Below are 12,613 nucleotides of genomic sequence, written 5' to 3' on the forward strand. Positions count from 1 at the left end.
CTCTCCAGGGGCTCCGAGGAAGAACTCGGACTAGATAGCTCGTAGCTTCGATTAGTACCGAGTAATCATGGGATATTGAAGCTTGAAAAGTCTACAATGAATTTATACAGGTGAAAATTGCCGAATACTTTTGCCGCAATCTCCAATTCATTTATCTTACATGTACAGAGTACCTGAGACCAAAGTACCTCTGTTCTACGCCGATAATACCTGGCCCCCAACTTCAACTATTCTCAGCCACCTTTGTATATACACAGCTAAATATTAGTGTAAGAGCTAGCCAAGAGGAAGATACGTACAGGCTTGACCTTGATCTAGATGTGTTTCTGCCTGGAATATAAGGCATTAGGTTCTACCCAATCGGGGAAAGCGGGGAGGAAAAAAAGTTGGCGCGGATTTTCATTTGAGCTCCGGAACAGTCGCCAAATCTTTTTCCCTTGCGATCAAGTCACCAACAAGATGCCTTCAACACACAATAAGGAGAAGGCCTGGGATACAGATGATATCGATAAGTGGAGAGTAAGCCAATACACACAACTGCCTTCTTTTTTTCATTGAAAAATCCTTACTGACGGATTCCCGCAACAGATCGAAGAATTCAAACCCGAACACAATGCCGCAGGCAGTTTCGCTGAGGAGTCGTCTTTCATGACACTCTTCCCCAAATACCGTGAACAGTACTTGAAGGAAGCATGGCCGGTGATCACAAGAGCGCTGGAGAAGCAGGGCATCGCCTGCACACTGGATTTGGTTGAGGGTAGTATGACAGTGAAGACGACGCGGAAGACGTACGATCCAGCAGCGATCATCAAAGCCCGCGATCTGATCAAGCTGCTTGCACGAAGCGTACCGGTGACACAAGCGATGAAGATCCTCGAAGACGGCGTGGCATGCGACGTGATCAAGATCCGCAACCAAGTGCGGAACAAAGAGCGATTCGTGAAGCGACGACAGCGCATTCTCGGCCCCAACGGTTCAACCCTCAAGGCACTCGAGCTGCTCACCTCCACATACATCCTGGTTCAGGGTAACACAGTGGCCGTGATGGGTCCGTTCAAGGGACTGAAGGAGGTGCGACGAATTATCGACGACTGCATGGCAAACATCCACCCCATCTACCACATCAAGGAGTTGATGATCAAGCGCGAGCTCGCCAAGGACCCGACGCTGGCGGAAGAGTCCTGGGACCGGTTCCTACCTAACTTCAAGAAGCGCACGCTGTCCAAGCGCCACGTGCCGTTCAAGGTCACCGACAAGGCGAAGAAGACGTACACGCCATTCCCTCCTGCACCCGAGAAGAGCAAGGTCGATTTGCAAATCGAGTCTGGAGAGTACTTTTTGTCAAAGGAGGCCAAGGACCGCGTTCACAAGGAGGAGGTTGTCGAGCGACAGCGCATCAAGCGGGACGAGAAGATGCGCGAGCGCGAGAAGGATTTCATTGCGCCCGAGGAGGCGATGCCGGCCGATCTCGAGGAAAAGTTGAAGAAGAAGGAAAAGAAGGAGAAGAAAGAAAAGAAGGAGAAGAAAGAAAAGAAGGAGAAGAAGGAGAAGAGCAAGCGGAAACGCGAGGCCGAGGAGGATGTCGACGCCGACGAGGCTGCCGAGCGCAAAGAGAAAAAGAAGAAGAAGAAGAGCAAGTCCAAGGAAGCTTCTTCCGATGGGGAATGATCTGCTTGTGGTATCAGTATCTTGTATCGGAATTGGCGCTTATGGCAGTGCATAGGTCTGGCGTTTAAATGTCTTGTCTTCTGGTTCGTTGCAACGTTGCAACCCGTGTACGCCCCAAGCTGGTGTGTACATTTACAAAAAATATTGCTCAATACCAATGATCTTCCTTCCTTCAACCCTCGCCAGTATGAGTGAAGTAACATTTGTAAAATGCAGCCCTTGGATTCATGTCGAGGAGCCTTGACGTAACGTGGTCCCATAGACTACTGAAATAACTCCCATGTCATTCTCACAAACCCATGAGTCGTCACCTCTGTCTTTCTATGAATAGTTGCGTTCGGTAGATGTCCGCTTGTATTATTTCCAATTTGGGTCGCGGCCTATATCTAGAAAAGGTATCAAAGTATCCCTTAGTGCCTACATAAGTATATAGTCAAACACCAGAAAAAAAGTCCGCCTCCTATGACATATATAAAGACAGTAGTTCAGACAGCTGCAGAAGTCCCCTCATCAGAAGACGAGGATGTACTAGGATTCAACTTCCGCAACTTGTCTAACAAGAACCTCTCCTGCTCTTCCTGGCTCTTCTTCAAATCAACACCCCAGAACAGAATCCCAAAGCTGACAATACTTAATGCAAACAAGAAGTAGAATGGCATCGAGACGTTGCCCGACGGACTCGCATCGATAATTGCGCTTGAGACGAGGGGACCAATAAAAGACGAGGTCTTGCCGATGATGCTGAAGAGACTGAAGAATAGGAACTCGTGGCCGCGGGGTGTGACTTCCGATATCATGATTTGCGAGTAGCTATACCAGGGGCAGATGAAAAGGCCGTAGAATGCTTGGTAGACCTATAGGATCGATTAGATATAAACTGCTCACATGGCAGAACGGGATTCGCATACCCAGACTTCCCATGAATTGTGGAAGCCGAACTTATCTGTCCAAATACCGACCATGCCCCAGCCATCAAGTAGGATGATTCCAATGGCAATGGTGTTGAACATGGTTTTAGTTCCGAGTTTGAAGCGTTGCTGGATTGTCCAAAATGCGTATATGCCAACCGCCTAATAGAGAACTGTCAGTTTCTAACAAAATCACTCGGAAACTTAAAGCTCACCTGTGCAGCAATACCAACAATAAGCAGGTATGTCAGTTCCAGGGTATTATAAGCAACGATACTATTCTGCAAAGTTGCAATAACAGTCACAGTAGTGTTGAGAGAGTCTCCAAGTAAGAAATAACCTATTACCAGCATCATTAGCACTCAACAACCATATAACAGACATAGCAGAGCACAAAATCTTACCAATGAGATAGAGCAGACTCTGCTTCAGATGCCAAATCTGTTTCATAGCATGCCACAGCTGCCACATGCCTGCAATAAGAATCGACCGTTTCCCAGGATCTTGACCAGGACGGCGTTTCTCCAGCACAAACCACGGAATCGAGACAAGCAACCACACGCCAGAGACGAAAGCAACCAGCACACTCAGTCCCCAGTTATTATTACTCTCGCTATCATTGACATTCAACCCGAACATGATTCCGACAATAATCGCCAGAATAAAGATTTCCGCGACGGACTGAACATAGAAAGCGACATTGGCTAGTTTGCTGCGCATCATGGTATCTGCAAAGTCATATTCATCACGAGTAATCCTCCCCGCCACATAAGCGTCAGCCTTTTCCTTCATTTCGATGGAATTGCGCGCCAAGCCCGGGAACGCAGCGGTCCAAAAAGTGAGTGTGGTCTGATAGGCGATCAAACCGACCATATACAGACCGACGGCGACATGCCATTTGTCCGAAGTATGAACACCTAACCAGCCAAAGCCGACGGCGTAGGCGATAATCGACAGCGCGATTAAGATGTTGGGTCGCCAATAACCGAAATCGGCGAAACTGCCAATCATCAGGAATACCACGACTTGGATCGCGAAGGAGATTCCATTTGAGAGAAGCACGATGCTGTTGACCGTTCGTGGTCTGCCTATAAAGTCGAGTAGTCCATCGTCAGGGGCTGCTTGGTAGAGCAAGTTTTGAAAGGCAGTTGGCGCAAAGTCTAGAACGGGTCAGTTTCTGCGAATGAAGATGAGAATGCAGACCCACTGAACAGCGACAGGCCATTATTCCCAATGTAATAGCTGCAGTGGTGTTTAGTTTCCGCACAGGGATGGTTCAACGATCCACGCACGCATAATAGGCCCAGATTTCCATCCGGGTGGTGCGGTATCTCTCGTCGAATTGATCTGGTGCAATCCGCTGGTCGATCTTGTCTTCGGGACCATCCACCTCCACAGTGGAGAGGACGTCTTTCTGCTGATCTCGATCCATGACTGAAGAAAAAAGATGAGAATGACAAAAAAGAAAGAAAGAAAAGGCGAAGAGATAAGGCCCCGCGTATTAAACCTTGAGAAGAGCCAGTCGCAGTGCAATGAAAATGCCGATCACGATAAACTGGATTTGGTACTGGACTAATATCATGTCGGGCTTAGTTGGTGCTTGACTACTTCCTCTTGCCCTATCAGACCGACTGATTTCTCAACTTCCGCATTCGGCTTTTGTGGCTTTTTTAAATAGCCTGATGTCTCAGGCCACTAAAAAGACAGAGGGTCAAAATTTACTGTGGAAAAATCTGAAGGGCATCAGACTACCGTACGAGGCAATACATGAACTCCAGTGGATTGGTGAGTTATGGAGATTGCAATATTAGATACTTTCTTTCTTTTTTTTAATACGCCATTAAAAGAGTGTAGACTAAATTAAAATACTATTTAATATATGTAATAGTTAAGTAGGCGAGGAAGCCTTTCTGGGGAATTTGTGCGTGACTACAGGAAGTTCCCATAAGAATCCACGGTTGAAGCGATGGTGAAAGTAGCGATGAACCAAGCTGTGAGTACTCACTTGTAGTATATCGCAGAGCATCTGGAGGTTTAAGGTGCTGAATCTATAGTAACCCAACTCCAATTTTACAACGTACATAGACAACCCGGGCTCAAATGTTGGTTCACTGGTCTCGACTAATACATTTCATGAAATGCCTAGGGCATATCACCTGGCCTTGCCACTTGAGCTGCGGAAGCCAGAAAGGTCCTTGGAGAAGCAGTGAACTGGATGTTGCAGAGTGATGATGTCGAGTCAGATGCATCGAATGACAGTGTTAGGCCAAACAGTCGGCAGCATTGCTCTGAATGAGACAATGCTTAGATTCATGCGTCTTCTCGTCATGCCGGATGGTGGCTTTCGTGAGTGAAAATCCAAGGGTGCTTTTGAGTGAGGCCCACAAGAGATGACCATGTCGAGTTGAAGAAGCAAGATGCTCTTGAATCATGGGAAAATCCAACACCTCCACGAACATATAACCATAGTGTAGATTCTCGTCAAAAAGGCACCGAGTTAGTGAATAAATTATTGTACTTGAGAATAGAGTCGCCAATGTATGAATTGTATTGACACGGAAACTACTAGTAGAGGCTAGTTGAAATATAAAATACAACTGCAGTGTATCTTCAAGGGCTCACATATTGCAGCCAATGTATGACCACCCAAACATCGCATCACTAAGCGAATGAACTCGGACCTAACAATGCTGCGAGATGGACTTGAAAGTTTTAGTTTTGATATAACCTACGAAACCATATAATAAACAAATGAGTTTATACATAGTAGTTTTTTAAAGAGTACATGGAAATCACATGAAAGAAAATATTACATAAAATCAGCCGATCACCGACCATCTAATGACAGACCAAGGTGAGTGAGTATCATCCAACCAATCACTCCGGACCCAAGAAAAATTGACATGCTTAGAAAGTGAAAGCAAGAGCGAGAGCAATCACCAGGGCACCGGCAGCAGAGCCAGCGACACGGGTGGCAGAGCTGGCGGGGAGGGTGGAGGCGGAGGGGGAGGAAGAAGAGTCGGAACCAGAGCCAGAGCCAGAGTTGCCGGAGCCGAGGTTACTGCCGCCAGTGGCAACAGGGGAAGAGCCAGAGCCGGAGCTAGAGGGGACACCGGAAGCGGAGGCGGAGGCAGAAGCGCTCTTGGACTTGGGCTTGGTGGAGGGGCGGGTGCCGCTGGTCACAGCTGCGGAGGAAGGACCGACGGAGGAGCTAGCGGAACCGGAGCCAGAGCCAGAGCCGGAGGAGCCAGAGCCAGAGGAGCCAGAGCCGGAACCAGAGCCAGAGGAGCCGGAGCCAGAGCCGGAACCAGAGCCAGCAGAGGCAGTGGAGGTAGCAGAAGCGGCGGAAGAGAAGCCTGAGGCCGAGGTGCTGGAAGAACCGACAGCAGAGCTGGAAGATGAGGCCTTGCAGCTCAGGTCGTACAGAGGGGTGGTGTCGGTGGAAGAACCAGTGACACCGAAGCTGGGGGCGGTAGTACCGGCATCCTCAAGGATGTACCACCAGGTGTTGGTAACACCGAGAAGAGGGCAGGCAACCTCGTCCCAGTACTGCTTAGCGTTGGGGATGTTGGCGACAGCGAGGTTTTCAGTGGCACCAGTAGTGGGCCAGCCAGTCTCGGTGATCCAGACCTCCTTTCCGCCGGCGATAGCCTTGGTCTTCTCAACGCCCTTGTTGAAGAGAGCCTTGGCATCGTCGATGGAGTTGGGGTCAGTGTTCTCGTAGTAAGGGTATCCATCGAAACCAAGCCAATCGACGGCCTCGACGACGGCCGAGTTAGAGCCGTTGGTCCATGAGTTCCAGGTGTCGACGTGGCCGATAGGGGCACCGCTCAGGGAAGTACCGGAGATGGCGGAGCGGACCTGGTTGATGTAGTCAGCGAGCTCGGTGGGTTCAACACCGGGACCGGCGTTGGACTTGGAACCGATGACGGAGTTACGGTAAAGATCCTCGCTGCCGACGGAGATACCAACGACGAGGTCAGTGAAGGCATCGCCGTAGGTGGAGATGGCGGTTGTGAGAGCAGCAATCTCGTTGCTCATGTCACCACCGGAAGCCCAGAGACCAAGGAGAAGGGTGGTCTTCTCCTTGATAGCGGCGGGAATGGCCTCGATAGGGCCGTTGGTGGTGCCACCCTGAATCATGGTGTACAGACGGGCACTGGTGAAGGCATTGTCGGTTCCAACGAGGTTCTTAGCAGTCGAGAACTCGGTCTCGAAGTCGCTTTGGGTCTTGAGGCTGCCATCGACCTTGGCGGCACCGTAGTTGAAGCCCTGAGAGACGGCCTCGGAGGTGGCGACAGCCATAGCGAGGGCAAGGAATTGAGCGGAACGCATTTTGAATGTTTTTAACGAGTGTTGATAGTAGAAGAAGATGATGAAAGAGAAACCTGGAGTAAAAGAATGTAGCCAGGGAATGTAGGGTAGTTTTAATAAAAGATGAAGACGAAAAGTGAAGTGAAAGTGAAAATTGCAAACGGAAAAGTAGGCTTCTAAAGCCTTCTGAAGACCGGAAGTCCTCTGAAGTCCGGAAGCAAGGTTCCAGACATGAAAATTCAGTCTAGATTCCGCCACAGCGTAGTTCTGTGGATTATGTGGGTCCGAACACGTTTGCTTGCCCACTTTAATTCAAATTTAAACCCTCCGATTGGTGGATCCGTGAGTTGATTGATTCCAAAAATATGCATGAGCTGTGGGGCATGATGTATCCATGGATCCCGAAGCTGCTTTCGATTTGCCCGATCTCCCCGGATATTCCTATCCGGCTTCAGAAGACAAAGGGTTTCTTCGACATTAACACCAGGTTTCATTCATTCGCATTTACTCTATGTAGTGGGTCGCAACTCAGGTACCGATACTCCGTAAGGTGACCCTGTGGAGGAATATGATAGAGACACCTTGGTGGATCGCGTTGCATGATCCAATCCAAGTCCAAAGGTTCCATCAGGGGTTTACTACATACGTGCTAATCTCCCCTATACTGTCTATTATTAGCCAGCCCCTTTTTAAGCTCAATCCTTGATAGATTAACGATCGGCCCGTAGGGGGAGCATCATTATGTCGTAGTTTATTTACTCCGGTCTGCTTTGGATGTCAAATGTCTCGGATGTTTATTTTTTCTATATGCAATCCTGTAATCATCATTTTAGCATATGCAGGTGACTCCTTACTCTACAGATATTTTATTTATACCCAATCACATTAAAATACATCATAGTTCAGGCTACTCCTACCATTGTCTCAAGTCGATACTGTCTGCTCATACCTCCCAAAACAAACAAAAATACACTTTGTGTTTGATGTAGCAGCTTAATGTTTTACCCGGCAGCTTTTGGCCTTGTCGATATAGTTGAAGGTTGGGTGTAATGATATTTTAGATGTAGGTGACGGGCTGCTGAAGGAAAATCGTTCGTAGGAAATGGTTATTGTCTTCTTGGGAGGCTTTGTGAGGATTCCCGATTGTCGTGTCAATAATGCTAGCTGACGATTGAAAAGTGGCGTGGCGTTATGACATTACTTGGCGCCTTGTCTACATTTATGTCTGTGTATTATTGGATTTCAACCACATATTATGGGATCAATAATGAGAATGTGATTATAACTTCTTTTCAAATATCAGCTACCTTTTGTTATGTTGTATATAAAATTGGGCTCCATGCAATTTCGCTGTGCTATATTTAGCAACTGTCTATCTGCGATTACCAACTGGAAGAGGGGTAATGAGCCAACATCGAAGGTATCCCAAGTTCCCATTCTCTACACCAATCTAAAAGTATGAGAATCACCAAGGAACAGGCTCAAGGGGTCTTGAACAAAGCTGCCCTCCGCTCTCGTGGCCCAGGAGGTGCCATCGCTGTCGTCAAAGATGGCGAGGTCATCGGCCAACGCGTGTGGGGATTCGCCGACCTGGACCAACGGATCCCCATGACAGCCGAAACCCAACTACCCATCTGTTCAATTACTAAACAGTTTGTGTGTGCGCTATTGATCGACCTGGAGCGCAACCCAACCCCGACATTAGCCGCAAAGGGCGATGTCCGGAAGCAGCTCTCAGATCATCTCACCGAACTGGTAAGCCCGGAGCTTACCCGTGACGGTGAACTCACAATTGATCGACTATGTGACATGCAATCCGGTGTGCGCGACTATTGGGCTATGACCACACTATGGGGGTCCAAGCCTGACGACGAGTTTCTGATCGCCAGAGACTGCGGTCCACTGATTGCTCAAACCAAATCATTTCATTTCGAGCCGGGAACGGAATTTTCCTACTGCAATTTCAACTACCATGTAGTTGCCCGAGTGATTGAGCGAGCAACTGGCGAGTCGCTTGACAAATTGCTCGAAGAGAGAATACTCCGCCCGGCTGGTATGAGCACGGCATTCCTGTGCCCCAACACCGCACATCACCCACCGCCGTGTGTTGGATATGAGGGCGATGAGCAGCACGGGTTTACAGCGGCTATCAACAGAATGGAATGGTCTGGTGATGCTGGACTAGTGGCTTCGCTCACTGATATGATCGCGTACGAGAAATATCTCGATCACTGCTACGCTGATCCACAGAGCTGGTACCATACCGCTATCGCTGATCCGAAGTTCAAAGACGGTACTCCGGCAAGGTACCGCTATGGGCTAAGTCACACTGACATTGACGGTGTGAACACGATCGGACATGGTGGAGCGTTGCGAGGGTATCGACTGCACCGGCGACACTCACCACGCGACCGCTTGTCCGTCGTCGTTATGTTGAACAGTGACAGAGACGCATTCGGTCCCAACATTGAGATCTTCCGAGAGCTTTTAGGACTACCAAAGCCTGTAACGGCACCCATCGAGTCGGTTGCGGATTGGGTCGGCGCGTTTCTTGATCGGGATACTCAGCTGTCGATTGTCATAGCCAAGGGCGCACGGGACGGAGAGGTGAACATCAAATACGATGGCTCTATTGTAACTATCAAACTTAGTACACCAAATCATGGGAAGTCTGATTCTATGGTTGCGACGATTGATGGAGATTTCTTGAATATTCATCGTGTGGGAGATAATCGGATACTCAGTGCTCGGCGTATTGTTCCGAAAGAATCAACCCTTAAAGAGAGTTCATTCCAGGGTGTTTATCACGGTGCTGAGATTGAATCTACCTTCCATTGCATTGGCGAGGATGGCATGCTATACGGTGCGTTTGATGGATATCTGGGTCAAGGAAATGCCACTCCAATGAAATATCTGGGAGATGATGTCTGGGTCTTGACTTGTCCACGTGGTTTGGATGCACCAGCTCCAGGAGACTGGACCATTGTCTTTTCTCGAGATGAGCATGATGCAATTCAAGGGTTTACGATTGGTTGCTGGTTGGCTAGGAAGGTTGAATTTGTGAAGAAAGCCTGATGCTTATTCTACTACGTAAATAGCCAAATCCAGTCAATCATAATGATAGATGTGTCGTACATATACTCTCGTAGTCTATTTTCGATAGCAATGATTCCGTATCCTGGGTGTAGCGCTTAAATAGCTGAGGTCCCCCAAGCAAATCTCTGACCCTCCAACCAGATCTCTTACACTGCATAGCCAAAAGCTTGTCTGCAGTGGTTGCTTGCACTAGATACTGATATGAGTATGCAAGTCCCGGTATGGTCAATCTTTTGAACAATCTGACGCAGTAGGCTTGCTAAAATCTTGTAGATTCAATCATTCTTAGAGCCATGGAAGAGCTCATAGGTAGGACCAGGCTCCGGGGCTTTTGTGACGTTGGCTGACCTGGGGTTCTTTGACCTTTCACGTTTGTGTGCCCTTCTTGACGCCTTGAGATACGGCATTGTGGGAAAGAGTATGGTACTGTGGTAACTTGGTGAGAGATCGCAAGGAGAGTAAGAAAAGAAAAGACAAGGAGGGATGAATTGAGAATGTCAAGTATTCTAGAGGTGAACTTGAGGTCCAAATGAAAGGGGCATCTTGTTCTAGGGCAGATATCAACTTGGTCAAACTGTCGCCCTCAGAGCACCTGACACATTTGGAATACTTAGGTAATATTTCGAGCAATTGAAAATTTATTACACCGGCGTCCAGGGGTGATATATATAGTATCAAAATCACAGAGTCGTATTCAGTGTATAGAGAAAAATATATACAATATCAACACACTAATCATAAGCAGACGCTTTTCTGCATGCTTAATGCTCAGAAACAAAGATACCGGCCATACCCATGCCCTATTTTAAGCAATTAGCATATCCTAATATTGAAGTCATGACGATTGGAGGTAACTTACAGTGCCAATACACATCGAGGTCACAGCAACTCGCTTATCCTGGCGACGCAGCTCAGACAGAGCAGTGACGACCTGGCGTGCGCCAGTGGCGCCCAGAGGGTGACCGAAAGCACTTGAAACATCAGCATGGAATCAATCAAATTGGGTCAATGATCACTTACATAGCGCCACCACGGGGATTCACCTTGGATTCATCCAAGGCCAGCTTGTTGACACAGTAAACACCCTGTAATGACGTATGTTAGTCTTGCAAAGTAGTCAGATACTTGGTAAACTTACCATTGAGGAGAAGGCCTCGTTAATCTCGAAAATATCAATGTCATCCTTGCTCAAGTTGAACTTGCTCAAGATCTTGGGGATGGCAACAGATGGGCCAATACCCATGATTCTGGGCTCCAGGCCAGCAACGGTAGCACCACAGAACTTGGCAACAATGGGTTGACCGAGCTGCTGGGCACGCGAGCGCTTCATAAGAACCAGGGCAGCAGCACCATCGGTAATCTGACTGGCGTTACCGCCGGTGGTAGCACTAGGGGCCCACTGGGGGAAAGCAGCGCGGATCTTGCCGAGGGACTCGGCAGTAGTACCGTAGCGGATGCCGTCGTCACGGTCAACGACAATATCCGTAACCTCGCCGGTCTTGGGGTCCTTAATTTGAGTCTTGACGGGGACAATCTCGTCCTCCAACCAACCGGCCTTTTGGGCACGCTCAGCCTTCTGGAAACTCTTGGCAGCGAACGCATCGTGCTGCTGGCGCGTGATGTTGAACTGGTTAGCGACGTTCTCCGAGGTCTGGCCCATGGGCTGGGTGTTCTGGGATGCGATCGGGTGCTTGTTGATCTTCTCGGACATTTCGGGGGCGCCGCCATCGGCGTTCTTGCTCATGCTCTCGGCTCCAACAGCCACTCCGACATCGATGGATCCAGCGATGATTTGGTTGGCGATGTTTTGTACAGCCAGGAGACCGGAGGAGCAGAATCGGTTAGCAACAGAGGCAGCTGCTGTTACGGGGAAACCTGCTGCCAGCACGGCGGAACGAGCGATATACGCTGCGCCGGGGGCGAGGACGTTGCCAACACAGACATCTTCAACAAGGTTGGGGTCTAGGTTGGACTTCTCGCGGACGGTCTTGTCGATATATTAGTGTCTGTGTTTTACCCTCTTATCATGGATGAAAAGTTACCGTGAGGAGTGACACGAGGAGGTCATCCACGGTGGTATCCTTCAATCCACCTTTGCGAGCCTTGGTGAGCGGCGTACGGGCCAGGTATGTGATAACCTGCGAATTGGTTAGCTATTGCAATGAAGGACTAGACTAGCTACAATTGACATACCACATCCTCTGGGTTCTTGGCCAAAAGCTTTTGGCGGGCCGAGCCAGGAGCCAGCTGGTTAGCGACAGAGCTTAGACGTTGTTGTGGTGAAGACATTGTGAATAAAAATATATGCAAATGTACAAAAACAAAAAGAAGGCTGAACGTTTTAATATTACAATATCTTTCAGATGTTAAAAAGAACCGCGGCTTCTCCAGACTTCTCCCCGAGGCGATTGGAAACAAACAGGAACAAACCGAGTTGCTCTTCCCTCTGGGGACATTTTTTGAGCCGATTGGAAGTGCCGGGCCTTCGGGTCACACCATGTATGATACTGTAATTTGCATCCCTCGGCCCGTAACTAATGACTATGATTGGTGGGGTAATGAGGTTATAGACGTTTTATGGCCCCACATGTGCATTGATGGGCGATGCGAGTATATTGACAGGGCAT

The 12,613-nt window shown here is 48.6% G+C and overlaps 5 protein-coding genes across 5 annotated transcripts; 2 read left to right on the top strand and 3 right to left on the bottom strand.

The window, feature by feature from the left end:
• Positions 1-449: 449 nt before the first annotated feature.
• N7447_008418 (KRR1 small subunit processome component) lies at positions 450-1,668 on the top strand (the record flags this gene model as incomplete). Its single annotated transcript, XM_057232680.1, has 2 exons — positions 450-519; positions 589-1,668. Exons 1-2 carry the CDS (start codon positions 460-462, stop codon positions 1,666-1,668), a joined length of 1,140 nt encoding a protein of 379 aa, XP_057082222.1. The 5' UTR covers positions 450-459.
• A 485-nt stretch (positions 1,669-2,153) lies between these two features.
• N7447_008419 (putative autophagy protein (Atg22)) lies at positions 2,154-4,008 on the bottom strand (the record flags this gene model as incomplete). The annotated part of the gene is made up of 6 exons (XM_057232681.1): positions 2,154-2,522; positions 2,577-2,738; positions 2,792-2,916; positions 2,981-3,736; positions 3,784-3,818; positions 3,869-4,008. The coding sequence occupies 6 exons, from the start codon at positions 4,006-4,008 to the stop codon at positions 2,154-2,156; spliced, it is 1,587 nt and encodes a 528-aa protein (XP_057082223.1).
• Positions 4,009-5,483: 1,475 nt separating this feature from the next.
• Positions 5,484-6,911, bottom strand: bgt2 (GPI-anchored beta-1,3-endoglucanase EglC; the record flags this gene model as incomplete). Its single annotated transcript, XM_057232682.1, has 1 exon — positions 5,484-6,911. One exon carries the CDS (start codon positions 6,909-6,911, stop codon positions 5,484-5,486), a length of 1,428 nt encoding a protein of 475 aa, XP_057082224.1.
• Positions 6,912-8,348: 1,437 nt separating this feature from the next.
• Positions 8,349-9,965, top strand: N7447_008421 (uncharacterized protein; the record flags this gene model as incomplete). Its single annotated transcript, XM_057232683.1, has 1 exon — positions 8,349-9,965. One exon carries the CDS (start codon positions 8,349-8,351, stop codon positions 9,963-9,965), a length of 1,617 nt encoding a protein of 538 aa, XP_057082225.1.
• Positions 9,966-10,747: 782 nt separating this feature from the next.
• N7447_008422 (putative peroxisomal 3-ketoacyl-coA thiolase (Kat1)) lies at positions 10,748-12,275 on the bottom strand (the record flags this gene model as incomplete). Its single annotated transcript, XM_057232684.1, has 6 exons — positions 10,748-10,786; positions 10,846-10,957; positions 11,007-11,071; positions 11,125-11,973; positions 12,029-12,124; positions 12,180-12,275. The coding sequence occupies 6 exons, from the start codon at positions 12,273-12,275 to the stop codon at positions 10,748-10,750; spliced, it is 1,257 nt and encodes a 418-aa protein (XP_057082226.1).
• Between the last annotated feature and the right edge of the window lie 338 nt (positions 12,276-12,613).

Source organism: Penicillium robsamsonii, assembly GCF_028829455.1.
Source record: "Penicillium robsamsonii strain IBT 29466 chromosome Unknown utg000005l_segment0_segment0, whole genome shotgun sequence".
NCBI lineage: Eukaryota > Fungi > Ascomycota > Eurotiomycetes > Eurotiales > Aspergillaceae > Penicillium > Penicillium robsamsonii.